The sequence below is a fragment of the Piliocolobus tephrosceles genome, chromosome 17, assembly GCF_002776525.5.
Source record: "Piliocolobus tephrosceles isolate RC106 chromosome 17, ASM277652v3, whole genome shotgun sequence".
NCBI lineage: Eukaryota > Metazoa > Chordata > Mammalia > Primates > Cercopithecidae > Piliocolobus > Piliocolobus tephrosceles.
In genome coordinates, this window is record NC_045450.1 from 35,535,195 (window position 1) to 35,563,156 (window position 27,962).

At 36.9% G+C, this 27,962-nt stretch overlaps 1 protein-coding gene across 3 annotated transcripts in view; it reads left to right on the forward strand.

Annotated features, from left to right (window-relative positions):
* The window catches only part of CYLD (CYLD lysine 63 deubiquitinase), a 62,705-nt gene extending 35,667 nt beyond the window's left edge, over window positions 1-27,038 (forward strand). For all 3 annotated transcript variants that reach the window (XM_023209916.1, XM_023209918.1, XM_023209917.1), the window contains exons 6-18: window positions 1,311-1,409; window positions 2,949-3,065; window positions 4,749-5,128; window positions 6,336-6,501; window positions 7,428-7,569; window positions 9,431-9,553; window positions 11,962-12,053; window positions 12,888-12,954; window positions 16,619-16,751; window positions 17,658-17,766; window positions 18,579-18,697; window positions 19,253-19,469; window positions 21,392-27,038. In XM_023209916.1, the coding sequence (XP_023065684.1) occupies window positions 1,311-1,409; window positions 2,949-3,065; window positions 4,749-5,128; window positions 6,336-6,501; window positions 7,428-7,569; window positions 9,431-9,553; window positions 11,962-12,053; window positions 12,888-12,954; window positions 16,619-16,751; window positions 17,658-17,766; window positions 18,579-18,697; window positions 19,253-19,469; window positions 21,392-21,576 (1,949 nt within the window). In that variant the 3' untranslated portion in view covers window positions 21,577-27,038. The remainder of the gene's footprint in view (window positions 1-1,310; window positions 1,410-2,948; window positions 3,066-4,748; window positions 5,129-6,335; window positions 6,502-7,427; window positions 7,570-9,430; window positions 9,554-11,961; window positions 12,054-12,887; window positions 12,955-16,618; window positions 16,752-17,657; window positions 17,767-18,578; window positions 18,698-19,252; window positions 19,470-21,391) is intronic.
* Window positions 27,039-27,962: the final 924 nt, after the last annotated feature.

Here is a 27,962-nt window from a genome sequence, read left to right on the forward strand (position 1 = left end):
AAAAAAAAAAAAAAAAAAAAAAAAAAAAAAAAAAATATATATATATATATATATATTTTCATATTCTATTGAATCGTATTATGAGATGTTTAAGATATAGTTTAGTAATACATCCCCCTTCTCCTTCAACTATGGAAAAAGTTACCAAATATTTACATATAATTCATTTAGTATGATTTCCTCTTTTTTTTAAGAAAAGTCTTTTCCTTGTGTTTAAAATGTAAAAATTTTCCTATTTCTTTCTTTCTGTCCTCAAATCCACTGTGGGTGATACCATTTTTGCTGACACACAGCTTTATCAGGTATGACTCCTAAGTGTCGTGTTGGACTCCACGGATGTGTTGTTCAATTTTTCAAAGGAAGAACTTTCCACACTGCCTCTTCTACATTGTCTTGATCAGTATTTAGGTGTATTTTATGATCATTGCTGGGCTTTAAGGTCTAGAGTGGTCTTTGTATTCAAAACAAGTTTACCACACTTATTACACCTATATTTCAGAAATAATTGTGAGTGTTTTTTCACATATATTATTGTTATGTCTCTGGCTTTCTGTATTTTTAATCTGTGTGTAATTCTCTATGTTTTCCTCTTGTATATGTATAAGTGTATACATATCTGTGTTATTCTTAACATATATGTTTTTAAAAGCAGATATATGTTCTTAACCAGAACTTTCCTAACGATGACACATATTCCTAACCAGGCTTTTTTCAAACTGTGTTCATGAAATATATTAATCTAAGATGCTAAGCAAAGTGGCATAAAAATTTTTATCAGTAAGTTTATTTTGTTTCTCCCTGAGCAATTCACAAGGCGCATTAGTATATTAAAGGTTCTGGTTCCATGCAGTAAAGAAATTATTTATCTTTGTTTATCTCAGCATCTTCAAGAAATATTTGAGTTCGAAACACTTTATAATACACAGGGGTGTTCTAGGCCTGCTGATTTGGAAAATGCTGTAAAAAAACTGAGTAAGTTTTTCTTTGTTGTGTTTTAAGAGATCAAATAAAATTGACTGCAAGCAATTAAATTTTCAAGAGGTTAAAGCATTTAGCTGAATTGTATTTTGAGAGGGCATTTTCCTCTAGAAATTACATTTTGAAATACAGCATTGATTTTTCCCCCATGGTATTATCTTTTTCAATACTTTTGATGGCCTTTAAAAATAATTTGTAAAACTAAAAATTCTGCCTTTTTGTGGAAAGAGGGTTTTTTTTTTTTTTAATTTTGTTACTGTCATTGCTTTCTTGATTGTTTCTTTTCTGTAAGAATTTGCCTTTATCTTTAAAAAGCATGTTCACTGTTTCAGAGAGCGTGACACAGGAAAGGAGGCCTCCCAAACTTGCCTTTATGTCAAGAGGTGTTGGGGACAAAGGTTCATCCAGTCATAATAAACCAAAGGCTACAGGTATGGATCAATAGCATGTAACCTTTAGTAATTTATATAATGCCTAATTTGCCATAGCATTAAAAAAGGTTATAAGCTATTACTTCTGAACATGTATGTAGACTTTTTTTCTTTGAAACATTTTTAGTGGTGAAACTAAAGCTTGTATATAAATATTGTTTAAGCCAACTGTTCCCAGCCTTTTTTACCTCAGGAAGAGTTCCCTATAAGGACTTGTGTGTTTTGCTGGTCTATAATCAACTGGTTTTTGGAACTCCTTACTTGGAATATTTGTATGTATAGTTTAGGATTGCAACTGTGGACAATAATCCTTTATGGATAATGTTATATAGGATAAAGTATACTAGAGATTAATTAAATGGATTTTACTAACTAGATGTGGCACAAATTAAATCTCAAACTGCTAAGCAAAAATTTATTCTCTTTCCCAGAAGCTTCCTCACAATATGTGTGGAGCTTACAGCTCTTTTTTTGTTAGCTTTCACATACTTCATAGATTTATAGAATGGTAGTTTTACAAGCCAAACAGCTCATTAAAAAGGCTCTAAGAATTTTTGTTAACTCAGATACGGGTTAGGAGAAGAATATTTTTTCCTCAATTATTACAATTCTGGCTCATTTAAAAGGAAGTTATACTTTAAGAATTATTTTGTGTGACATTGGGGCCTGGGAGACTTAGGATTAATTACAGGATATATAGGTAACAGTCTTTTTTATGTTAACCTATAGATTTATACAGGATAGCTCAAACTTGCTACTCTCATTTAAATAGAAACAGACTAAAGATTTTCTTAAGATATGTCGTGTTAATTGTATTGTGGTAGATCTTAAAGTTATAAAATGTACAGCTACCTACTTTAATTTGAAAAAGAAAATCAGTTTTTTTGTGGGTTCTGGAGAGCCCACTGCCCCCACTGTGTGTGGCATGTCCTTGAATTAATACTGAGGCAAGGTAATGTCTTGAAATGGCCGTGGCACAGCTACACTTGCCTTCTCACATACAATAAATCCAATCTATAAGAAATAATAGTGCTTGATTTTTTCAAAAATACAAGGAATTTGATGACCAAAAATTCCAAAATGTTTAAAACGTAACTATTTTTAAACGTAATTTGTGTATCGATTTATATATAGCATTTGAGGATTACCTTCTTTTAAAATAATAGGTTAAATTTGTGAACCAGTGGGTCTATCAAATGAAGCTGGGGAATGGTGATTTTGACATTTAAAAATAAGCTGTGGTACACGGAACAATTTCTTAAAGCAGTTCATTTTTTAAAAATGAGTGGACCTTTCTTTTCACTTACTCCTGTTTCCCTCCTATATTGACTTTTGGGCTGAAGAATATTTTTAATATTGCCAAAATGGTTACCAAATTTTTAAAAGCTGAAGACAGTTAAAAAACATATTGTGTTTACATACATTTATTGGTTATGTAAACAGTTATTAACATCATATGCATATTAATTTCTCTTACCAAAAAAACCTTTGATGCTATAGTGACTTTATTTTTTAAATGAAACTTTTCTTGTTCTATAGGATCTACCTCAGACCCTGGAAATAGAAACAGATCTGAATTATTTTATACCTTAAATGGGTCTTCTGTTGACTCACAACCACAATCCAAATCAAAAAATACATGGTACATTGATGAAGGTAATCTGTAATTTTAGTGCTCTTTATAGTGATCCTTTCTTTTTAACTCATCAAAGAAAAATGGCTTTTTATAGCAATATTTGTAGTTTTTGGAAACAGAATGAGTAGACCACTCTTTGTAATATTGCTGAACTAAAATATTGTACACAGTTTGAACTGTACTGCTGTTAAGATTATTAAAATGTTTAAGAAATGGATTAATAATTTGTTCTTTTCCTTTAACCGATCTATTTAGGGTGGAAGATTTCTGTCTGGTTCCTTCCTGACCTCTTTAAAGCACTCCCTTTTAAAAAAGTTTATCTTCCCTTGGTCCTGGGACATCATTTTCATCTATTCTCTTCTTTGTTCATTTGTTCAACAAATATTTATTGAGTGCTTATGATTGCCAGGCATTCTTTTAGGCATCAAGATGAAAATGGTGAGAAAAAGTAGACATGATTTGTGTCCTTTGTGAGTTTGCAGTTAAGTTGTTGAGACAGAAATTAATCAAACAACCACAGACACAGAAGTAGAGTTGCCTTGGTGCTGTGTGCAGCGAAGGTGCGTGATGCTGTGAGAATACACCAAAGATGATTTTTCTCAGCGTCTTGGAGATGTTTCTTTGGGGCAGTGACACATGCTTAGGTTTACTAGAGGAATGACAGATGACAAAGTGAAAGGGGCCAGAACCTCCTCGGGAGAAGAAATAGCATATGGCAAGTCCTCGTGGAAGAACGGAAGCTAGTGTTTGCCAGGCACTGGAACAGAGAAAGAGGCATGACACTCATGAGATGAGAATGGAAAGGCAAACAGGCCTTACTCTGTGGTCTCCCAGCCTTTAGAGTTTTGCCTGCCACATTTGTCTAAAGCCACCTGGAGCTGATTTTCGTGTAGAGTATGAGTAGGATTCCAGTTTAATTTTTTTTAAACATATGGATAACCAATTATGTCAACAGCGTTTAGTAAGAAGTTCATTCTTTCCTCAATGATCTGCAGTACCTGCCTGTCAACTGTCTTAGTCATTTTAAGGAAATAGCTTTTGGCCGTGGCTCTCTTTATCATGTGTTTGGTTTCTCTTAAATTACATTGTGTGTTTGTGTTTGTTCTGGCTTTGAACTTCTTATTGTATGTTTGTTTTCTCTCTCCTATTGTTTCTGTTCTTTAGTTTATTCTTCTCTACCTTTTTGGGGGTTATTCTGTTCTTTTAACTTCCCAAGTTGTATGCTGAGTTCATATTTAGCTTTTGTTTTTTTCTGAAATAAGCAGTTCAGTCTATAAAATTCCCTTGTAAGTATTAATTTAGCCATGTTCCACAAGGATTCTTTCTTTCTTTGTTTCTTTTTCTCTTTTTTCTTTATTGTTAAAACTTATTATTTCTTTTTTGATTCATTAGTTATTTAGAAGCGTTTCTTAAGGTTTTTGGTATCTGTTTGTACTGCTTTCTCAGTTAATTATATTTTGGACAAAGACTATCACCTATACGATACCCACTGATGAAGATTTTTTGGTTTGAACAATTGGGTGCCATTGACTGAGGTGCATGAATATGGAGATGGAGGGAGAAGCGAGAACACTGTTGGAGATAATAACTTTGTGCCTGTGAGAGTACTATCGGTTGGACTCTATCTGTGTATTAAGTTTTAGAAATGTAAGACAGAGTCAATATCCTTGAATGCATTTCTCTAATTAGGAATAATTTTTTAGTTGCAGAAGACCCTGCAAAATCTCTTACAGAGATATCTACAGACTTTGACCGTTCTTCACCACCACTCCAGCCTCCTCCTGTGAACTCACTGTCCACCGAGAACAGATTCCACTCTTTACCGTTCAGTCTCACAAAGATGCCCAATACCAATGGAAGTATTGGCCACAGTCCACTTTCTCTGTCAGCCCAGTCTGTGATGGAAGAGCTAAACACTGCACCCGTCCAGGAGAGTCCACCCTTGGCTATGCCTCCTGGGAACTCACATGGTCTAGAAGTGGGCTCATTGGCTGAAGTTAAGGAGAACCCTCCTTTCTACGGGGTAATCCGTTGGATCGGTCAGCCCCCAGGACTGAATGAAGTACTTGCTGGACTGGAACTGGTAATTTAACTTGACCCCAAAATTTCAATTTTTTTCTGTGAGGTTTTATGCAGATTTCACCCCATTATATGCTTTTGACAAACTGTTATATTTGTCAGAAAAGCTATCACTGCAGAAGAATTTTCTCACCACGTTGCCTGACTTCCCTTTGCCACCCCTGAGGCTTGCGACCCACTTGTCCTAATGTTAGTTGATTTACGTTCAAGGAATGAAAGTTGATTTTTAGGCCAATCGATTTAGGCTCCATATATTAAACAAAATTTAGTAAATCAAACAAATTTGCCATCATCTTTTGTCTTTCTTCTTCAGCCGCTTCCCCTGGTCAGTTCTAAGAATTATATCACTGGCTTTAAAATTAATCACCATTTTTAGAGATCTTTTGAGACTTTTGCTAGAGGGAAAGGTTTTCCCTTTAGAGATCAGGAGAACATATCGTTTGATATTTTGTAATCAGGAAAGGAGAAGTTGAGTATGTTTAGCATTTATTTAGAGATGGGGTCTCACTCTATCACCCAGACTGGAGTGCAGTAGCACAGTTAGGGCTCACTGCAGCCTTGCCCTCCTGGGCTCAAGCTGTTCTCCTGCCTCAGTCACCTGAGTAGCTGGAATTACAGACATGCACCACCATGCTTGGCTAGTTTTTTGTATTTTTAGTAGAGATAGGGTTTCGCCATGTTGCCCAGGCTGGTCTCAAACTCCTGGACTCAAGTGATCCACCCGCCTCAGCCTCCTAAAGTGCTAGGATTATGGGCATGAGCCACCGCACCTGGCCAATTTAAATATATTTCTTTCTTTTCTTTTTTTGTTTTCTTGTTTGTTTCCATGCTAGTGAATACTATCTCGTGGAGCATGGCGGGAAGGCAAGAATGAGGATTAAAATAAATTGGCTTCTCCTTCCCTGCCTGTATTAATGCTTGTAGAAATGGTGCGGGAAAGCCTGTTTAACCAGGGGAGGTTGAAGCATGTATTCTGAAAGGAAATACAAGAAGGGCTTCATGCTGGATTAAGGAATTCACTTCTTAAATCAGTAGCTGTGTGCTGAAGCACTGATTACTCAACTCCTTTTTCTTGACGAGGTTCTCAGTACAGGTGCGAAGAGGGAGAGGTGGGAAAGGGTATACTAGAAACAGGTCTTAGAAACCTTAGTTCTTTGTATACTGTCTCTGTAAGGCACGGTATAATGCATATTGAAGCATTTCTTTTTCAGGAAGATGAGTGTGCAGGCTGTACGGATGGAACCTTCAGAGGCACTCGGTATTTCACCTGTGCCCTGAAGAAGGCGCTGTTTGTGAAACTGAAGAGCTGCAGGCCTGACTCTAGGTTTGCATCATTGCAGCCGGTTTCCAATCAGATCGAGCGCTGTAACTCTTTAGGTATTTGGATGCTTTTCATTTACTTAACAACCTGGAATGACTCTAATTCTAATCTCATATCATGTTATATTAGGTGATGGTGACAGTGTTTTAATATATTTCTTGCCAACTCTCATTAAGCTTTAAATCAGTAAAAATGTTGCGTGGTGTATGAGAAAGTTGTTTTAAGAGGGGACATCTTTAAAGAGTATTAGGATGTGTGTTTGGGACTTACAAAGTGAATAATAGTGTGATTTGTTTTTCTCTTCCTGTTGATGACAGACATTTAGTTTTCAGCAATGCTAGTGGTAGAAATTGAAATGTGACCTGTTTTTTTTTTTTTTTTAACTGACTTCCTTCACAGTGTCTTGTTTAAGTACAGCAGTGAGTGTATCTTACAAAGAAATCAGCATTTTAGTGAAGGAAGTAGATTTCAACTGATTGCTGGAGGACAGCTCTCCTCATCACGTGTAACTGGTGGCAGTTTCCTGGTGCTGTTCCTTTCCACTTTTACATAATAGTGGAAAAGCGTCTTGGGGCTTCAGCAGGTGCAAACAGGAAAGCCATCTTTATGAAAAACACTTCTTATTATGTTGAAATAGTACTTTGGAATTTTCATTTTCTTTTCAAACTTGAAAATGAAGCATCTTCAGATAAATAGTAAAATATTTGGGAAACATATTTTACTTGACAGATGCCTTTTACACATAATACCCTAAAGTGTGTTTTTAAATCTTGGAGGAAATGAAGTTGAAAATGAACAATAGCAGTGTTTATAAGCCAAGTCGAATAGCAGTTAACCAAAGCCTACTTTCCACTCAAAGTTAAAAACAAATTTTGCATCAAAATACAAAAACATTTTAAAATGAAAAAACATTTGTGGGAATACATATTGTAATAGTTTAAAAGGATTCTTTTCATTTACTTTTAAAAAAAAATCTTTTCAGCATTTGGAGGCTACTTAAGTGAAGTAGTAGAAGAAAATACTCCACCAAAAATGGAAAAAGAAGGCTTGGAGATAATGATTGGGAAGAAGAAAGGCATCCAGGGTCATTACAATTCTTGTTACTTAGACTCAACCTTATTCTGGTAAGTGTAAAATAATTACAATAGGTATAGATAGTGCCATGAGGGCAAGGACGCATATGGGGGTGTGTGTGCGTGTGTGAGTGTGTGTGCAAGAAACTGCCACCTGCCTCTGAGCAGAGAAACTTGATGACCATGGGTCAGGATTGAAAGGCAAATTTGCTTTTCATGACATACTCCTTGGAAGCTTTTGAATGTCCTCTCATGTTTCTGTATCCAGAAAGGTGAATGATATTGTTACAGATGGAATAGATATACAGAAGGTATCTGGGAAATAGTTGTGCAAGTGTCAAACAACATAACTTGCAGTAAAGCCATTGGCTGTTGTGTGCTGTATTTCTTTTAGTAGGTAAAGGCAGTCATAAAACTACTTTCTTTTAAAAAACGATTTTCAGTAGCAGCACTGCTGCCCTCATATGTGCAGCTTTTTCCAAAGTGGAACAACTTAACATTGCAAGATTTTTTTTTTTTTTTTGAGACAGAGTCTAACTCTGTCCCCCAGGCTGGAGTGCAGTGGCACAATCTGGGCTCACTGCAACCTTTGCCTCCCAGGTTCAAGTGGTTCTCTTGACTCAGCCTCCTGAGTAGCTGGGACTACAGGCTGCACCACCACTTCCAGCTAACTTTTTTTTTTTTTTTGTATTTTCAGTAGAGACGGGGTTTCACCATGTTGGGCAGGCTGGTCTCGAGCTTCTGACCTCAAATGATCTACCTGCCTTGGCCTCCCAAAGTGCTTGGGATTACAGGCATGAGCCACCATGCCCGGCCTTAACATTGCAAGGATCTGTGAGCTCTGGAGATTGAACCAAGAATCTTTAGGTTCTGAGGATTGTAGACTGAGCTAAATTGAGAGTAGCCTGCCAGTTCTGTAGCCATATGATAAGAATTAGGAAGTTAATATGGGATGTTAACATTTTTAAAGTGGGGAGAATAAAGTGGTGGTCATTTATTTGCAGAATACTTTGACAAAAACAAGCCTTACGGCATTGCTATATTCTTTAGATTTCCTGATAAAAATCTGTATTAGCTAAATTTTCTCTTTCTTTGGTATCAGCAAGTTACTGCTGTCACTCATTTTATTTATTTATTTTTTTGAGATGGAGTCTCACTCTGTCACCCAGGCTGGAATGCAGTGGCGTGATCTTGACTCACTGGAACCTCCGCCTCCTGGATTCGAGCGATTCTCTTGTCTCAGCCTCCCAAGTAGCTGGGACTTCAGGTGTACTCCATCATGCCCAGCTAATTTTTGTATTTTTAGTAGAGATGGGGTTTCACCATATTGGTCGGGCTGGTCTCAAACTCCTGACCTCAGGTGATTCACCCGTCTCGGCCTCCCAGAGTGCTGGGATTACAGGCATGAGCCACCGCTCCTGGCCTGTTAGTCACTCATAAGTGATATTAGCATTTAAAGAAATCTATTAATGTAATAGATCTTTGCAAAGGGACATGGGGAGAGGGCAGTGAGGCCCTGAGTAATGCTTGCTTCGGGAAGTTGTTTCCAATTGCTGTCCTCTGTTGTCTGTTTGTAATTTGACAGGTTTGTAGTCCCTCTTTCAACTTTTGCAAAGAAGTTTTCTTTCTTAATATTCTATGGGCACATTGTTATCCTTTAACACCGTTGATCTGCAGTTTGCTTTTTCAGTATTATTGGTATTGTCCTTAACATGGAAGGATCTCTAGGTCCTGATGATTGAACCATGGGCATCTTCACAGGGGTCCTGGTACCTGTGTTAACGAAAAACACAAATTGTCATGTTATTTCTTTTCTAGACTTTACTTCTTTTCCTCTTCTAATTCTTTAAAAAATCTATTTCTTGAAAAATATGTTTACAGAATGAAGAAAAATATCCTTTTTCTTTTGCAGCTTATTTGCTTTTAGTTCTGTTCTGGACACTGTGTTACTTAGACCCAAAGAAAAGAATGACGTAGAATATTATAGTGAAACCCAAGAGTTGCTGAGGACAGAAATTGTTAATCCTCTGAGAATGTAAGTAGAAGACATATTGCTGTTTTGCCTTTACATGGTGTTCTATTTGCTGTTTTCTGGTATAGTAATTAATTTATACCTTGTCTTCATATAATAAGGGATGGGTGAAAATTAGTTCTCATGGTAAAATATTACATTTTTAAACCTTTGGTCCTTGTACTTTTTTGTTTATTTAATTTCTTAAATCTGATAGCATATTCCATGAAATGGTGTAACCATTTTGCTAGAGTAAACTATAATTTAGCAATTGCAGTACATTTAGGAAAGCTAATACATAATACTTAGAAATCTTTTGAAATACTTTATTCTAACACCTCTGCTACAAGTAATCATGCTTATTAGTTAAATTGATATAGTCTAGCTTCTTAAATCTAAAAGAAAAGGAACAAGGGAAATTCTTTATAGAATAGCTGATGTTTAATACTTTGGACTAGCAACAGATGAGATGTATTTTAGTGCCATATTTTTTGGTTAAAGGAATATATTTGGCCTTTTTCCACCTGCCTTAAAAAGGTGATTATTTTTCCATTTCCTACTTCCTATAATAGGAATTATAAATATGTCTTTTTATGGCCACAGGAAGCAATTTGTAATGGTACAAGCACAAGTGACAGGAGATATCTAGTAAAGACTTTGAATAAGTGGTAGTAGTGATATGTGATAATGTCACATTATGAAATTTAAACTATGAAGAATTAGGATGATAGATCAGAAAACAAATTTGTTCATTCAGGAGTATAGAGAGAAAGTGATATAATTTAAAGTTCATATTAAGATAAATTTGAATCTTTTTATATACTGTTCTTATTTATCAATTAAAGTAAAAAATAGTTTTATATCAAGTTTGAACCAAAAAAGCAGAATACTCAAATACAATGAGCATCCCAAATTATCTGCTATATCGCATGACTAGGAAAGTAAATTATAAGAGAATAAATTTCCTCACTTGACTTTTGCTTTCCTTAAATTCTGTAATGAATTCTCTATTGATCTTACCTTTTAAGATAATTGTGAATCTTGATTTTCACATCAATTATTTTATCTTATGCAAATTTTTAAACATACTATTTTTTTTTCCGAGTAATTGATACTGGAACAAGACAGGTCAAACCCGAAACTCTAAGGCATGTTACCACCTCCTTCCTCCCTTCCAAAGCACCATAAGTTCATTAATAAACATTCTTTGGATTCTATTGTTCAACCGGTTAAGAATCATAGTTAATCACACTTTCTTACCCTGTATACAGTAAGAAACTGATCAGATGCCCTGTTGTGATCAGGATTCCCTGTGTCTGTGTCTGTAGCATTCATATCTGTATATAGCTGACTGGTTTTATTTGGTGCTGAAATCTCTGCTTTTCTTCAGAGACTCTGTCTTTTTATACTTGTTTTGTATTCCCAGTGGCTGACAGATTACATTACTATGTAAGTGGTAGCTTCTCAGTCTGCATTGGTTGCAGTAAACGAACGAGTGAATGAATAGTATAAAAAGTGGATATAAAATTAGCTAGTTCTGACTTGTCCTTAGTAAACTTATGGTAGCAACTAAGTTGTCCTCTGAAGCCATTTTTAGAATTACAAATTTAAAGTGATATTAAACTTATTGAATGTGTCTTGCATTCAGACAAAGAAGAGAGAAAATGTCATCATTATGCCAATTGGTTTGATTGCAGATTTTAGATTTTCAGTTGCTTATAAATTCCTTTTCCCATTTCCCTTGATGGCTGTTTCACACTTTACTATGAAAAGGATATTCTCTCTCAAAATTGTATATTCTGCTTTATAAAGTAAATGCTTTAATTTCCCAAGCAAATATTATTTAAAAAATTAGTCACCACAAACTTAAAATAATTTTTGTATTGTATTAGTGTAAGACAGTTACTTGTAGAGCATATAATAGTGTCTAGAATAATTCTGGTTCTAGATCTTTAATTTTGCAAGCTTCAAGAAGAAGTCTGTAATTGTTTTCTTCAAACTAATTGTCTAACCTATTGATTTATGACATACTGGAGTTGTATAAGAAATGTGTTGGCTGGGCGCGGTGGCTCACACCTGTAATCCCAGCACTTTGGGAGGCCGAGGCAGGTGGATCACTTGAGGCTAGGAGTTCAAGAGCAGTCTGGCCAACATGGTGAAATGTTGTCTCTACTAAAAATACAAAAATTAACTGGACATGGTAGTGCACACCTGTAATCCCAGCTACTTTGGTGGCTGAGGCTTGAGAATCTCTTGAGCCTGGGAAGCGGAGGTTACAGTGAGCCAAGATCGGGCCGTTGCACCACTCCAGCCTGAGTGACAGAGTGAGACTCTGTCTCAAAAAAAAAAAAAAAAAAAAAAACTGTGTGATTAAGATGTGTTATATAATTTAATACATGCCAATATCAATTAATAGTTTTTTACTAACATAGATATGGATATGTGTGTGCCACAAAAATTATGAAACTGAGGAAAATACTTGAAAAGGTGGAGGCTGCATCAGGATTTACCTCTGAAGAAAAAGGTGACCGTCTTAACTTACATGCATTAAACATAACTGAAGAGCATATTCACATGTCAAAGTATTAACTGAAATGTGTGTCTGTGTAGTTGGGGGGTTTTATTTTAAATTAGAAATTTCTTTCTATGTGATTTATGGTTATCTTCCCTTTTTGTAAATTCTTCCTCTCTTCTAAAAGTGATTGATGATGTGGAATAATGAACTCCTTTAAGAAGCTGGCTGGTTCTAGTATACTAAATGCTTAAATAAAAAGTCCTTTCCTTTCCACCCAGCAATGATATTCTCAGTTGTTTCTCTCTTGTGGTGCAGAGTTGCACTGGGTTTTCTACATTTTCCCACTGAGTTTTCCTTGTTATAAAAGGGAGTTAGAAAGCTGCTGAGTAGGATTAAGTTTATAGTCAGGGAACAGTGTTTCAATCTCTTCCTAGCTAATGGGCTTACTCAAAGATTCACCACCTGACTTTGAACTTGTCAGCAGCATACTGTAACCAGCTGTAATGTTTAGAGGCTTGCAGGAAAAAACAGGGTATACTTCAGATTGTACTCCACTTACCTTAAACCCCCCAAAAGAAATAACAGCTATTTCATTATGTGCGATCTGTTGCACCCTTTCAAATGTAATAAACTTACAACAAAATTGAAACATAATACTTGCAGCTTTCAAATGTCTTTTATGTTTCTCCTTTGTCAGGAAAACTTGAAAACTGTGCTTTTAATTAAAATAATATTGGGTGAATGAAACGGAATTCAGTATTAAAATATGACTGTTAGAAATAAAAAATAAAATGATTTAAAAATTTTGCCTGTGACTTATTTGATTTTTAAATTTTCTCCTAGATCCTGAGGAATTCTTGAATATCCTGTTTCATCATATTTTAAGGGTAGAACCTTTGCTAAAAATAAGGTAACCTTTAAATTGTTCTAGAAGCATTGGAAAAATAGACAATTCTCATTTCCACTGCCATTGTTCAACAGACATGATTTCCAGAATGATTTCTTAATATTGTATTTGTTTAGGGCTCTTAATAGGCTAGGGGAAAATCATGCAAGTTAATTTTTTTTGTTGTCCTCGCCACAGTACCATAGTTTACTTGAAGATCAAATCCAATGTAAATTTGTACTATAATTTTTAACCTTAGCGATAAGTATTATTGCATATCATTTTCTTTTGAAACTGTATATATATTTTCGTAATTTCAATTAATGAACCTTTTAAGAAAAAAAATCGTATTCTAACTTAATAAGACACTTCAAGAACACTGTTTTCTGTCTACTCATCACTCAAAAATTTTAGTCTTAAATTAGCTTTTCCGTTCTTAGTTGTGTAACTTTGTCTCCCCTACCCACCCACCACGTTGAATGAACGCCTTGTTTAATGTAGTAAAGGTCTTAATGAAATGTTCTAAATGACTGAAGTTTCCAGGTAGTTTGAATGTTCTCAGTCTAAACAATGAACCTTTTTTACATTTTAGCTTGGATTTCTCTGTTGAGAATCTTAGTGATATCCTATAGACTTCCCTAAAAGCTAAGCATAGACAAGGACTCTTCCTCATCTCTATGAATTGATGGGTGAGGAGAAGAGAGGAAGGGTGGATAGTGCCATGGCTGTGGTTTGATATTGTTTGGGAAGTTCTAATTAATGAAATGAGACATGATATATAACCATCAAGAGCTCATATTATCTCTTCAAAGATGATAATAGCCATATGTACACCTAAAAAATCCTAGAAAATGACCTAAAAATTACTACAGTTAGCAAAAGAATTCATAATTTGTCTATGTAAAATATCCATAGAAAAATCAATAGCGTTTCTGTGTACCTTCAAGCAGATAGGAAAAAGTAATTTCATACTTCATGAAAGTATAAAATACCAAGAAATCAATTTTATTGAGATAGATTTTTTAAACACTTATACAGAGCTAAAAGGGATTTGATTAATTAGTGAGAAAGATTGCATTCTGGGTAGGACAATTAAATAATTTAAAGATGATTACATAATAATTTGCACACAAGCAAGATCTTAACATACTTCAGGAAAGTGTATTTAGAGTTCTGTACAAAATGAAGTGGGCAAAAATCTTGAAGAATGCTTTTAAAATAGATTTCTATTATAAGCTACGAAGGCAAAGCAATAGACTTTAAAATAGTGTGTGATACTAGCATAAGATTAGAAATATGGATCAATGGGGCCAAATAGAAAGCTCAGAAATAGAATTAACTGCATGTAGAATTTCAGTGTCTTATAAGTCAACTTTCAAACAGAAATGGGAAAGGAAAGATATGTTTAGTACATGATGTAGGAAACCTAGAAGGCACTTTGGGAGAAAAAAGTCAATTTGGTTTTTCATTTTAAAGAGATAAATTTCAGATGCTTCAAACAGTTGTTTTCATCCTCTTTACCCCCTTTTCTAGCCTACACACTTATGGAATGTAATACACACCCAGTAATAACATAGGTTGAATACTGCAGTGATCCTCAGAGTGGGTAGGGAGGGATCAGGGCATCTCTGAATATATCTCAGAATCTAAATGCCTTGTGGGACTTGAAAGGGCCCTGGGAAGTTCTTACACCCCCTGAAGGGTACACTGTCCCCTTTACCCCTGCAAACAACCTCTTCATATTGAGAATCACTTTTTAGAGATTATAAATATTCTAAGTTGGCTCTTTTTCGAGAGTAATTCTTCCCCTCCACTAGCGTTTCATTTTGACAGACAGAGTCAGCAGATGCAACAAATAGGATGAGTACCTTAAAAAATCTGAAATAATTAGATAGTCTAAAAGAGACTATAAGATGTTCTTAAATGATTGAAGAGACAAAAGAACTAGATGCCAATGAAACGTAAAACAGATTTGATAAACAGAATCAAATAACCAAAGACAGAATCTCCAGAAATAGAAACTATATCATGGCGTTACCTCACTGATGCAGTGTGCACAGCTAAAGAGAGAATGGCTCATTGGGAAGACAGAACTGAAGAAAGTACCCAGAATGTTGCACAAAGGGATAAAGAGTTAGAAAACAAGAGAGTGAAGATAATACATATGGAAGATGGATTCTAACTGGAGTTCCAGAAGGAGATACTAGAGAGAATAGGGAAAAGGGAATGTTTCAACAGATAATAGCTGGAGAATTTTTAGAATTTTTGATAGACTGAAATTCTAAGAATAAAAATATTCAGAATTTCAGAGCAGGAAGAACCAGTACTAAATTACCATTCAGAGACTTACTATAGGATGTACTTCAGTAAAACAAAACTGAGTTTAGAATAAAGGAGTGGGATTCAAGAAACAAGGGAAAGTCAAGAAATTAGTAAATTGTCTTCTTCATCCTCATTTCTGCCTCCTTTCTCTTAGTGTTTGCAATGCACTGCTCCGTTCAACGACCAGCCCTCCTCCCCTGCTGCCATTATTATGATTACAACTACTTAACCTCTACTACTTCCTGCTTTCTTATTTTCCTTTCTTATTTTTTTTTTTTTTCCTGTAAACTGTTAATTTTCTATACTTGTTGACTTTCACAGAAAAATTCTGGTCTTTTGTCATAGTCATCAACAACTGATTAAAACATTGGTATAGCGTAGCCTTCAGGTTTTTTGATTATCATCTGTTTGTATTTGCTGTGGGTCTCCAGAATCTCCTGTTTTGTTATCAATTAAGTTTTGTTTATTTGGGGATGTAAGTTGCTTTGGGAAGCTGAGGATTTCTGCAGGCTGATCTCTGAATAGCTGAGTTTTTTTTTTTTTTTTAAGTGAAAACTATGTTAATATTTCCCGCTAAAAATCTTGAAATGTAGATACAAGTTTAGATGTAAACAGTCTAACTTTATATCCAGAAATTCTGCTGAAAAGGTAAACAGTAAACTTAAGGATTATTAGTCCTTCTAGTAGAGTTAGTCTTAAAGACTGATGGCATGCTACAGTAAAATATTTAGAAGGAAAGATGCTGAAAATATAAGAGTAACACTGGTGCTTACTTGGTATTTGTTGAATAAACGAGTGACTATCAGGCACCATGCTTCAGCGGAAAGAATGGTAAGCAGCGGTTAGGGCCTCTGGGTTCTGTACTCAGCTCTGCTTTTGACTTGCTGAGAAGTCATTCTCCTTCCCTAGATCTCAGCGTCTTCATTTTAGAAATGAAAAGTTTGGTCTAGAAGGTCTGCTAAGAATGTGTCACATCCAGGCGTATAATAATTTATTTTCAGGCATTAAATACAGTTTGCTGCTTTCTAGATTTGGGCAGTGAAGTTGCACTAAGTGATTTACCTTTTGGTTAGTTCTGTTCACACAGTGTTTCTTGATTGGGATTATTATTCCATTATTATTTTCCTAATCACTAAGAGAACTTTCCAATCTAAAAACTAAACAAATCATATATAAGGTCTTGTGCCTAAGCACATTTAATTATTTTATTCAAATCATTTATTTCCCTCTGTTGTTCTGACTATCCAAAGCTACACCATCAATTTTATGGTTTTTCTATTCTCAAATACTGCTGGGACAACTTCACATTTTGATTTAAGCATTTAATAAATAGGTTGTATGTATTTTTTTCTCTGCATGTTTTTAGATCAGCAGGTCAAAAGGTACAAGATTGTTACTTCTATCAAATTTTTATGGAAAAAAATGAGAAAGTTGGAGTTCCCACAATTCAGCAGTTGTTAGAATGGTCTTTTATCAACAGTAACCTGAAATTTGCAGAGGTTAGTGCTACTCGTCTGTGGCATTTTATATGAAAGTCTGTGGGAGTCTTAAGACTTTTGGTAGATTCAATATCTATTGATTTTAACTAGCTGAGAACAGTTTGAAACACAAACTGTTAAGAAACACAAATTTTAAAAAGTACGCAATGTTTCAACTTTGCCTTTATGGAAAATGTCTTAGAATTAAGATTGAATTTTTTGGATTTCTGCTGTCAAAGAAAACACCAAGTTAATTTGCGTAACTTGAAAACTTTTAGGTAGTTTAAAGCAAAAGGAGACATGCTTTTTAAAATGCCATTTTACCCAAGCATATTATCCAAATATATCAAAATGTAGTGTGTACTTTTCCCCCTTCATTAAGAGACAAAATGTCTATAAATTCATTTATATTTGCCAAAGAATGAGTGATAGAAATTATTTTTCTTTTATTGTCTAAGAATTTCCGTAATTTTAATAGTATATGCTTGTGGTTTATTTTGATTGTATTCATTTCTGAAATCATTTTTGATAAAACCTTAGAAGCCACAGTTATTTATTTGTTGAAATATAATGAGCAGTCTCCTTCTGTGATGATATTTTCTGTATCTTATTTGCAAAAACAGTCTTTGCAAAACCTTTAATAAATATAAACCCAAATGAAATGCCGTGATTTTATCTGAGACCCGAGATTATTGAACTTCGTAACCTCTAGGTGCTGGTATGTCCCCGCGATCATGAGCCACTTGAAGACCTGTGGCTTGTTGGTGTCCTGTGTCTACAGCCCATAGTCACGTATGGATCCTGTTTCATAGGACACCAATATTAAGGCAGAGCTCACTGTTTTGTTTGACAGCCATGACTATTTTGGTTTCATAGGGAAAAGTTTTTTTAACACTTTGATTCTAAAAATATCCATCTTTTTTATAGGCACCATCATGTCTGATTATTCAGATGCCTCGATTTGGAAAAGACTTTAAACTATTTAAAAAAATTTTTCCTTCTCTGGAATTAAATATAACCGATTTACTTGAAGACAGTAAGTATGAGATTTTTTTAGTTTGTTTTGTTGGTTTTGTGGAAATTGTCAGATAATTCCCATCAGTTGTGGGTTAGACTCTAACTGGACACAGTCTTTCCCAAGGCAATTGAGTATCTGAAGAGCCTGGAAAATATGAAACCAGTCATTTTATTTCTAGGAATTTATTCTGAGAAAATAGAAATGAAAATAATTTGATATGCAAACATACTTATTATCATATGATTAAGAAATTAGAAACAACTTGAATATTAACCAGAGGAGAATAAATGAGTGTGTATCTAACAATTACACTACTGCCATTAAATTCATGGTTTTGAAGACCAGTGTGTATGAAAATGGTCATGGTGTAATATTAAGTGGAAAGGTAAGTACATTGATATGTTCTACAAAAGGGGCCATATATATACACACACACATATATACTTATGTAAATGTTCAGATATGAAATTATTAGAGAAAATTCATAATCATATTGACAGTGGTTATCTCCTGCCAACTGAAATTGTAGATGCTTTTAGTTTTCTCCTTTATACTTTCTTGTATCTTTGAATTTTCATCAATGGACATTTTATAATGAAGGGGAAAACACTCTAGGAGACACTATTTAGAAAAATTATTTGGTCTGATAAAATGTTTTTAAAGATATTTCAGATACTAACTGAGAGCTTAAGTGGATGGAAGAGAAAGAGACTTTTCTGAAGCCATGAACATTATTCTTTTTAAAGCCTAACTTTTCTTTACATCTTCTTAATGAAAGAAAACATTTTTTTAAAGCCCTTTTAACTTCCCCCCCCTCCCCCACATTTCAGCTCCCAGACAGTGCCGGATATGTGGAGGGCTTGCAATGTATGAGTGTAGAGAATGCTACGACGATCCAGACATCTCAGCTGGAAAAATCAAGCAGTTTTGTAAAACCTGTAACACTCAAGTGAGTTTCCCTTCACTTAATGGATGAACTTTTGTTGAACAGTAACTTATTTATAGTTGAAAACAGAATGCTGGTTTTGGAAAGTTTTTAAAATCATAATTAACAGTTAAAAATTCACAATAAAATGGTATTGCTTTTGCCTTTTCTGTTTGAGAGCTGTTGGTGAAGTACTTGATTGCTATGAGTAAGGGATGCATTTAACAAGAGTAAGGAAGCCCATTCACTTGACACGTTGAGTTTCGCTCATCAGTGACATGTTTTTGGTTTTTTTTTGTTTTTGTTTTTTCAAGACTGAGTCTTGCTCTAATGCCCAGACTGGAGAGCAGTGGCACGGTTTGGCTCACTGCAACCTCTGCCTCCTGGGTTCAAGCGATTATCCTGCCTCAGCCTCCCGAGTAGCTGGGATTACAGGTGCTGCCCACCACCACACCCAACTAATTTTTGTATTTTTAAGAGAGGCAGGGTTTCACCATCTTGGCCAGGCTGGTCTTGAACTCCTGACCTTGTGATCCACCCGCCTCAACCTAATGACATTCTTTTCATGGTCCATTTTAGGTCCACCTTCATCCCAAGAGGCTGAATCATAAATATAACCCAGTGTCACTTCCCAAAGACTTACCTGACTGGGACTGGAGACACGGCTGCATCCCTTGCCAGAAGATGGAGTTATTTGCTGTTCTCTGCATAGAAACAAGCCACTATGTTGCTTTTGTGAAGTATGGGAAGGACGACTCTGCCTGGCTCTTCTTTGACAGCATGGCCGATCGGGATGGTACTGAAAAATGCCTTTCTTCTGCATGTGGCACAGGGTTCTGGTTTGTAGTGGGGACAGTTCATAGTGGGATTACCTGTTCTGAGTGACATGATATTTTCCAAGAAAATCCTTTCAGGATTATTCTGGTGACAACAGTCTTATGTCTTGGATTGCATTAACAACCTTGCTAGCTGAACTAAGGAATAATATTATTGTGTTTTGTTTTCTTTTTTGAGATGGAGTCTTGCTCTGTTGCCCAGGCTGGAGTGCAGCGGCATGATCTTAGCTAACTGCAGCCTCCACCTCTCAGGTTCAAGCAATCCTCCCACCTCAGCCTCCCGAGTAGTTGGGACTACAGGCATATGCCACCATGCCTGGCTAATTTTTGTATTTTTAGTAGAGATGGGCTTTTGCCATTTTGCCCAGGCTGGTCTCAAATTCCTGGCCTCAAGTGATTCACCCTCCTTTTCCTCCCGAAGTGCTGGGCTTACAAGAGGAGCTGGTGCGCCCAACCTCATATTGTTGTGATATTTTGATATGCATATGCTCTTTTTTAAAGAAAGAATCCTGAAAGTCTTATTTCAGCCCTGAGGGATCTTATTTCCAGCTTTGTTGTCTTCCTTCAGGCCCCTCTCATTTTTGTAGGAGCCACGGTAGCTGTTTGTTGAGCACCATTAAGTCATTCTGCCTAAATCCTGGCAAGATGGGGATTATTCCTATTTTTCTGTTATTAAAGCTGAGGTTTAAGGTGCTTGAGGTCATGTAGTTTGTTTAATTCAGTCTTTCTGATCTCAGTGCTTATGTTTTTTATACTAAACCATGTTATCTTCCAATTGCCAAAAGCTGACAGCAGAAGCAAACAAACATCCTCTTTAGAAAAGTAAAGCCTCTTTTGCATGTAGTATGTTTCTCCATGAGGTGGGGAATAGGCTGCACTTGCCAGGCCACTTTCTAGGATGCTTAATCATTATTTAACTAATGCTTAATGAATGCCAGGGGGGATAGTGGGTTTCAGGTAAGAAATGTTTGTTAAAGCAGCCCTGCCTCTCCCTATAAGGAGTTTGCAGGTTAAGACCAGGCCTGGGCAAGGTTGTGAGGTGTGACTCTCATGTTCCTCCATTCTTACACCCTATTTTTCCTTCAGCTGCTCTCTCAGTTCCAGCCCCCACGATCTTCTGGTGTGGCCCTCCAGGAGCCTAAGACATTCCCTGTGGCAGCCTCTTGAACAGAGGCCCAGGGCCTAGACCAAGAGTTCTCCACCTTTTCTCAGTTCTCTGATGCTTGAAGGATCCCAGCCCCATCTGTAGATGTGCCCCCAACCCAGTTAACGTTTGCACTGAACAGCGTAGCGCAACAGCATAGGTTTGGAAAAGCCACTGAGCTAACCCAGAGGAGCCTTTCCTGGAATCTCTGAAGTCACACCCCAGAGCACCTTTATCGGGGCCTGGTCATGTGTCAGACAAACTCTTGGAGTTGGGTAAGGATGTGTTTCAAGTGTAGGGAGCTATAATAATAGTGTTCATTTGACTAGATCTGTTCCTAATCGGACAGTCTCCTGGTGAAGTTTGCTGGGTGACTTGTGTCTGGGAGGAAATGGAATGTGAAGAACAGAGTGTTGTCTGCATATGTATTGATAACATGATTCCCTGAGTGGCTACAGAGAGAAGTCTGGAAAGTAGGTTTGGGGCTTACCTCAGAATTCATGTGAACCAGGTTTATTTTACCAGGTTTATTCACTGTTGAACCCAGAATCCTTTCAGAAACCAAGAAATGAGAATATGTCAAGAATTAAAGAAGGCTTTCACTTCCAGAAATCAGAAGGAAAATAAAGGCTTTTAGAGCCTGAAATTAGCTTTTTGGAAATGATAGGATTGTAAAATCACTGGCAAAAGGGTTTAGAACTTGATTGCCCTGTAAAGAGTTCTTCCTCTGTGCCATAGGTGGTCAGAACGGCTTCAACATTCCTCAAGTCACCCCATGCCCAGAAGTAGGAGAGTACTTGAAGATGTCTCTGGAAGACCTGCATTCCTTGGACTCCAGAAGAATCCAAGGCTGTGCACGAAGACTGCTTTGTGATGCGTATATGTGCATGTACCAGAGTCCAACAATGAGTTTGTACAAATAACTGGGGTCATCGGGAGAGGCGAGGAAACTGAAGGCAGAGTCCTAACGTTGCATCTTATTCAAGCTGGCAGTTCTTTTCCACGTCCATTGCCGGCAATGGATGTCTTTGTGGTGATGATCCTTCAGAAAAGGATGCCTGTGTTTAAAAACAAATTGCTTTTGTGTCCCCGAAGTATTTAATAAGAAGCATTTTGCACTCTAGAAAGTATGTTTGTGTTGGTTTTTTAAGAAGTCTAAATGAAGTTATTAATACCTGAAGCTTTAAGTTAAGTGCATTGATCATATGATATTTTTGGAAGCATACAATTTTAATTGTGAAAGTTTAAAGCCTCTTTTAGTCCATTGAGAATGTAAATAAATGTGTCTTCTTTATGGACCAAGGATATGAAATCATTTTTCCTTTGTAGCTAACGGTTGCCTTGAGGAAGAAATAATTTGGTTTTATTAAGAGTCTACTCTCAATCCAGTTATTAAAGATGTACTGAGTTTGATTTGTTAATCCTTTCTATATACTGCTGATCCTTGCATGTCTACAATCTGCTCAGTTTTTCTGTGTTTCTGCAATAGTGGTCAGAAAAATACTTAAATTCCCTTAATGGTGTTGTTTTCTATTTGTTCTGGTTTTGAGATAAATGAGTGATTCTGTCCCAAAATGTCCATTTTTGAAGTGATTTTCCTGGAGGATTAGGGTATTTAGCAGTGGAAGCTCTTCATTCATAGTAGTTACTGTCAGCTAACAGGTTTTTTTAAGGCTTTTAACTATTAATATTTTATGGAATGGGGCAAAGTAAATTGATGAAAGAATTGGAGTGATAAGTAAATAGTCCTATACAAACATACAGTCCATAAAAAGATGAATTTGGCGTATAGAATTATTACAATTTCCTGGAAGAGATGGATATTTAAACCTCTATTATTTTAGACAAGATTGTCCAGAACTTAAGTTTGATCTGTCAGCCAGTACTCCCATTAAATTCAGTGTGGTTTCACTTGAGATAATCAGATATGTCATCGAAATGTTAGCAGCAGCTTCATCCTCCTTCTGACTAAAGTAAGTAGAAATGGGATGTTTTGTTTAATAATAGCCATAGTGTGTGTTTAGACCACAGTGGATGTTGTAGACTAGGACCATAGATTATACATGTCAGTGCAGTGGAATGTGCATTCTCTGAGTGTTGTTTTGTGGTATCATTGTCTTTCCTGAATGACTTTCTAACTGTGCAGAAAGGCAGAAAAGTCATCATAAGTATATGGCATATGACTTTATAAAATATTTAATGTGAAAAAAGTGGAAAGAATCTTTACAAACCCTGCGATTACTTTTTTAAAGGCACTTTTGTTCTTTGGTTTCATCATTCCATTTTGCTAATATTTACTAGCTTTATAAATTACAGTAAGGTACAAAAACTCATCTTGTAATTTTTTCATTTTTGAAATGAAAAAGTACATATATTTTGCACAAGGTTTTGTACTGCTAAGTGCTTGGTTGCGGTGGTGAGGTGATTACTAGATCGGGGGTGAGGCTGAGGGACTCTGGGTTTAGGGCTAGCCCTGCCCCCATCCCCCTTGGGTAAAATGAAGGGTGTGGGGTACAAGACTTGTAAGGCCTTTTCTAGCTCTGGCCGCCCAGAAGTCCAGTCACCCTGTCATAAATATGTGTTGAATGCAGAAATGGATGAATGAGCTTGTCAATGTGATTTTAAAAAATTGACTACCTGGAGGAATGATTAGGAATCTAAATGGAGCCAGCCCTCGGTATCTGCAGGTTTCTCATCCATGGATTCAACCAACTGCAAATGGAAAATATGATTTTTAAAAAAAATCCATATTTTTAAAAATCCGTAAATAAAATACGGATTTTAAAAATTCGTATCTGTATTGAACATGTACAGACTTTTTTCTTGTTATTATTTTCTGAACAATACAAGAACTCTTTATGTACCATTTACATTTAGTAGGTATTATAAGTAATTTAGAGATGATTTAATTAAAATATATAGGAGGATGTGTGTCAGTTATATGCAAATTCTGTACCATTTTATATCAGGGAATTGAGCATCTTCAGATGTTGATATCTGCAGGGATCCTGGAACCAAACCCCTGCAGATACTGAGGGCTGACGATCTAGGTAAGACTGGATTTAACAGGTGAAAAAAAAGTAAATAAAGGAGAGAGAAGACAGTTCTTTCCCTGTAGAAATTAAAACAAAATACAAGTTGAGGAAGCTCTGCTACCCAGGCTGTCATGGTAGAGGGCTTGAAGAAGACCTGTTTGGATGGACACCTGGTGTCAAAACTCAGGTGTGGAGACTGTCTTAATTGGGTGGGCTTCATCCATAAGTGATTTCTGGCGATGTCTTCTTCAGGTGGAGCTTGCCGTCTTTTTAACATTACTTCGGGAGGGAGTGCTCATCAAGGGATGCCAGGGTCAGCTCTGGTGGTTCCTGGGAAGGTTGCGTCCTTCCCTGCTTCTGAGTATCATGAGGCAGCAGGAAGGTTCCCCCCGCACCTGTCTGTCCTGGCTCCCTCTGGGTAGCTCCTCCTGTTCCGCCCTTCAGCACAGCCTGGATTCTCAGGAGGGACATAGTTGGGGCCGGGCTGCATGGCGCGGGGGCTGATGTGCCTGCTGGTTATTTAATTTTTAGCCTTAAGTTTTCTTCAGTATTTTCCTGTTGACTTTTTAAAGGTTTTGGTTATCTTTTATTCCTTATCTACAATCAAGATGACAATATAATTGAATTATCTCATTTATAACATGGTTCATGATTCATGATTACAAGTAGAAAATATGTCATGTTCCTCACCTCCAAATAAGTGTGTGTGTGTGTGTGCGCGCGTGCGCGGTGGAGAGGGAGAGCGTGGGAAAGGAGAACAATGTTATCACATATAGAGGCTGAATGTGCCCCATCCCTCACTGTAAGCTTTATAAAGGAGTTTGACTCCATCCACAGAAGAATGTTTTATAAGACTCGGAAAACACGTTGAAAACTAGGAAAAACAGCAACAAAAATCAACTAAATATGTTGTTACTGTTGCTAAGGATTTTCTCCTTAGAATAATTTAGGATTTTCAAAAATTTCTGTTTGCCAAATACTGTAGATAAATGGCCAGGTTCTTCCTATCCCTAGGATTCCTTTTTTTTTTTTTTTTCTTCACAGATTTTGAGAACAAGGGGGAGACATAGCACAGAAGATTAAGATTCCATTAATCTTACAGAACTGTGTTGTCACCCAAATTCCTGCTTGTTTGAACATGACATCTTCATAGATTCAGGATTCACTAACCTCTGTAGCTGGATCTTGAAAATTATCTGGCCAGATAGTTTTGCATCTGCTTGGATGATTGTAGACTGAGATGTGAATGGAGGATAAAGTATTAGGCCTTCGCTGAGTGACTGCCAACCAAGAAGTATTTATCGGACACTTACTAGGTACCTAGGATTGTATCAGAGGGAATATGAGATGTGTCCCTGCCTTACCTAGTTTTAACGACAGAATATCTATTAAAGGCTACTTAGCTGAAGGGTAAGGGTGACAGGTGTAGGGGAAGCTTTGGGAGGTGGTGTGGTGTGATGGAAAAAGTGGCAGAGTAGGGACGAGAGACCTGCATTCTAGCCCTGTTTCTGTCACTTGTTCTGTACACTTAGACAACAGCTTGCCCTCTTGAGCTTTAGTTTCCTCCTCTGCATAATGAGAGGGTTAGACTACTGAATTTTATAGGAAACAAATACAAATTCCTGGGTCCCAGGCCATGCCTACTGAATCCGACTGTTCAGGAAAAGGCCTAGGAAATCTGTGAGGGAAGGCTCCCCAGGGAAATCTTGTGACCAGCCAGGTGTGAAATCTGCTAACTGGAAGATCTCAAAGGTTCCTTCACTTTTTGTGATTTTGTGATCATGTAACGTTACTGTATTATTCTACATAAACGTGGGTACTTGGATGTTTATCATACTGTGTCTCTGTGTTTACATACTAATTTATGTAAGAAATGCATTTTAGTCTATGTACCTCAACCTGCTGTTTCCTAGAGGTGTTAGTAGTCTTTGAATACAAATAAGACTTAAGAGGATGTTTGATGTTATTTACCTGGGTATTTTCTTTCCCTTTTATTTATTTAGAAGAAATTGAGATTGTAGGAGTCAAAAAAATGAAAACAAAATCCTTAGGCAAAGTTAAAGAAAAAAATTACATTATTTCTTACTATTTGCTACTTTATAATGAAAATTTTAAAATTATTTGGGAAGATTTTTCTCTGGGATAACAAATCCTTGTCATAAAGTAAGAGGTCTTTTTAAAGTAGGTAGGCTATAAGGCCTGTAATTTAAAATAATACCCCTTTGTCTAGGGGTTGGTGCAATTCTCCATTAATGAAGATAATATTTGAATTCCTCAAAGCAGGGGAGGAGTCGGGGAGGAGAAAGGGATGTTAAAATGAAAACTCGCGTGCAAAAGAGGAGGTGGAGGAAGAAGGAATGTAAACCCCTTAAAGCAGATGTGTGTGGGGTCATATGAAGGCCAGGATTCTGTGGCTGTCAGGGGATTTCCCCTCTTGACAGAGACTGGGGTTTTAAACTGAGGCTTCCTACAGGGAGTTCACGTTGCACTTCTCCGTACCCCTTTCCGACCTCTTTTTGGGGAGAAGAGATGGGAGGAGGGGAGAAAGGCTGTTCGTCTTATTCTAAATGCTGGAGCAGCTGAAGGTTTTCTCTTGAGTCAGGATGCAGTGGCAACACATTAACCAGCCATTGTGGCCAAGGATAGTGAAAAAGTGGGAAAGGAAGGTCTTCCTCCTCCCTGATCGTAGCATCCATCAGTCTCTGTAGCCAGGTTACTCAAGAACCCCATTTGATTTCCTGGCCCTTTGCCTTGGCAGTGATGGCATTTTTATTTCACTGTGTTTTAAAGTCTTCATTTATTTTTATAACATGGGTTAGGGAGAAGGGCCACTAATGGAGGGATTGTCCTTTCAAGCACCACAACTTCAGATATAATTAGCACTTTTAAATACTGTCCACTTTAACTTAAACATTTCTAGAGGGAGTATATTGGAGACTCAACTGCCCTTGGTTTTAGTTTATAAAATGGCCTGGTACTGTGGAGTTTTAATTTTAGAAAGTCTTAGCATCAGGTCATAAACATTCATTAAAAGAACTCACATCCCATTTGAAACTTCCCAGGGGAGTTGCGATTCTTAGTAGATAGGTAGAAAGGGGCTCATTTTCTACGGCATTTCCCATTTCTAGTATCTTGCTCAGCATGTTTTATTTTTACTTTTTGTCTGCAGAACATCCTATATTTATGAGAACATTCTTTAAGAAGACCACCACATAGAATACCCCTTCCTATCAGCTCACTCTGATTTAGCCTTAATTTTGTTAAATTTTTTAGAGATGAATGAAGTGCTGCTGTGGAAAGAAATGTACATATACTATTTCTGTATCATTAAAATTACATTTTTATGGTTCCTTTTCCTGGATTTCTTTGGGGGAAGGGTTTTGGGTTATGGGAAAGCTGGAATTGGGTCTCTGCAACACTTTAAGTTTTTGCTGTGGTAAGATTTCTTTGAGGAAATGCTATACTCGGCCATATCTCTGTTTCTTGATCAGGCCTCTACCACCATTACAATTGCTTTAGAAAACCTCACACACTTAGCCTGTTCTGGGACATGTGCCAGTGGCATTATGATGCTGTGTGGCTTCTTGATCTAGCCAAGTATTTCCGACCTCTGATGCTTGTTAAAACTCAGCTGCTCCAGCCTCCAAGCCCCTCCAACCAGAAGCTGTCCCCCGCTGCTTCATTCCATCATCTGGAAACATGAACCCAACACCGTTGACTAAGGAGCAGTGTGTCTCATTCTTTTTTCTTTTTTTTTTTTTGAGATGGAGTCTCGCTCTGTCGCCCCAGTTGGAGTGCAGTGGTGCGATAATTGGCTCACTGCAATCTCTTGTCTTTTAGGTTCCAGCGATTCTCCTGCCTCAGCCTCCTGAGTAGCTGGAATTACAGGCGTGCGCCACCATGCCCAGCTAATTTTTTGTGTTTTTAGTAGAGACAGGGTTTCACGTGTTGACCAGGCTGGTCTCGAACTCCTGACTTCGAGTGATCTGCCTGCCTGGGCCTCCCAAAGTGCTGGGATTACAGGTGTGAGCCACCACACCTGGCCAGTAGCGTGTCCCATCCTACCACAGCTGCCACAGAGGCAGTTAAATATTTTACTTTTTTGTGATGACCAGAGGAATGGTCACATGATGTACTGTGGACTGAAATTCCTACTTTGGTCTTCTTTTAGGTAACAGATCAACCTTCCTTGGAAATTATTTGGAGTTTAAGTCACTTAATGTGCCATGATAGGAAAGCTAGAATGGTCTGAGTTTGTAATGCTGGGATTAACA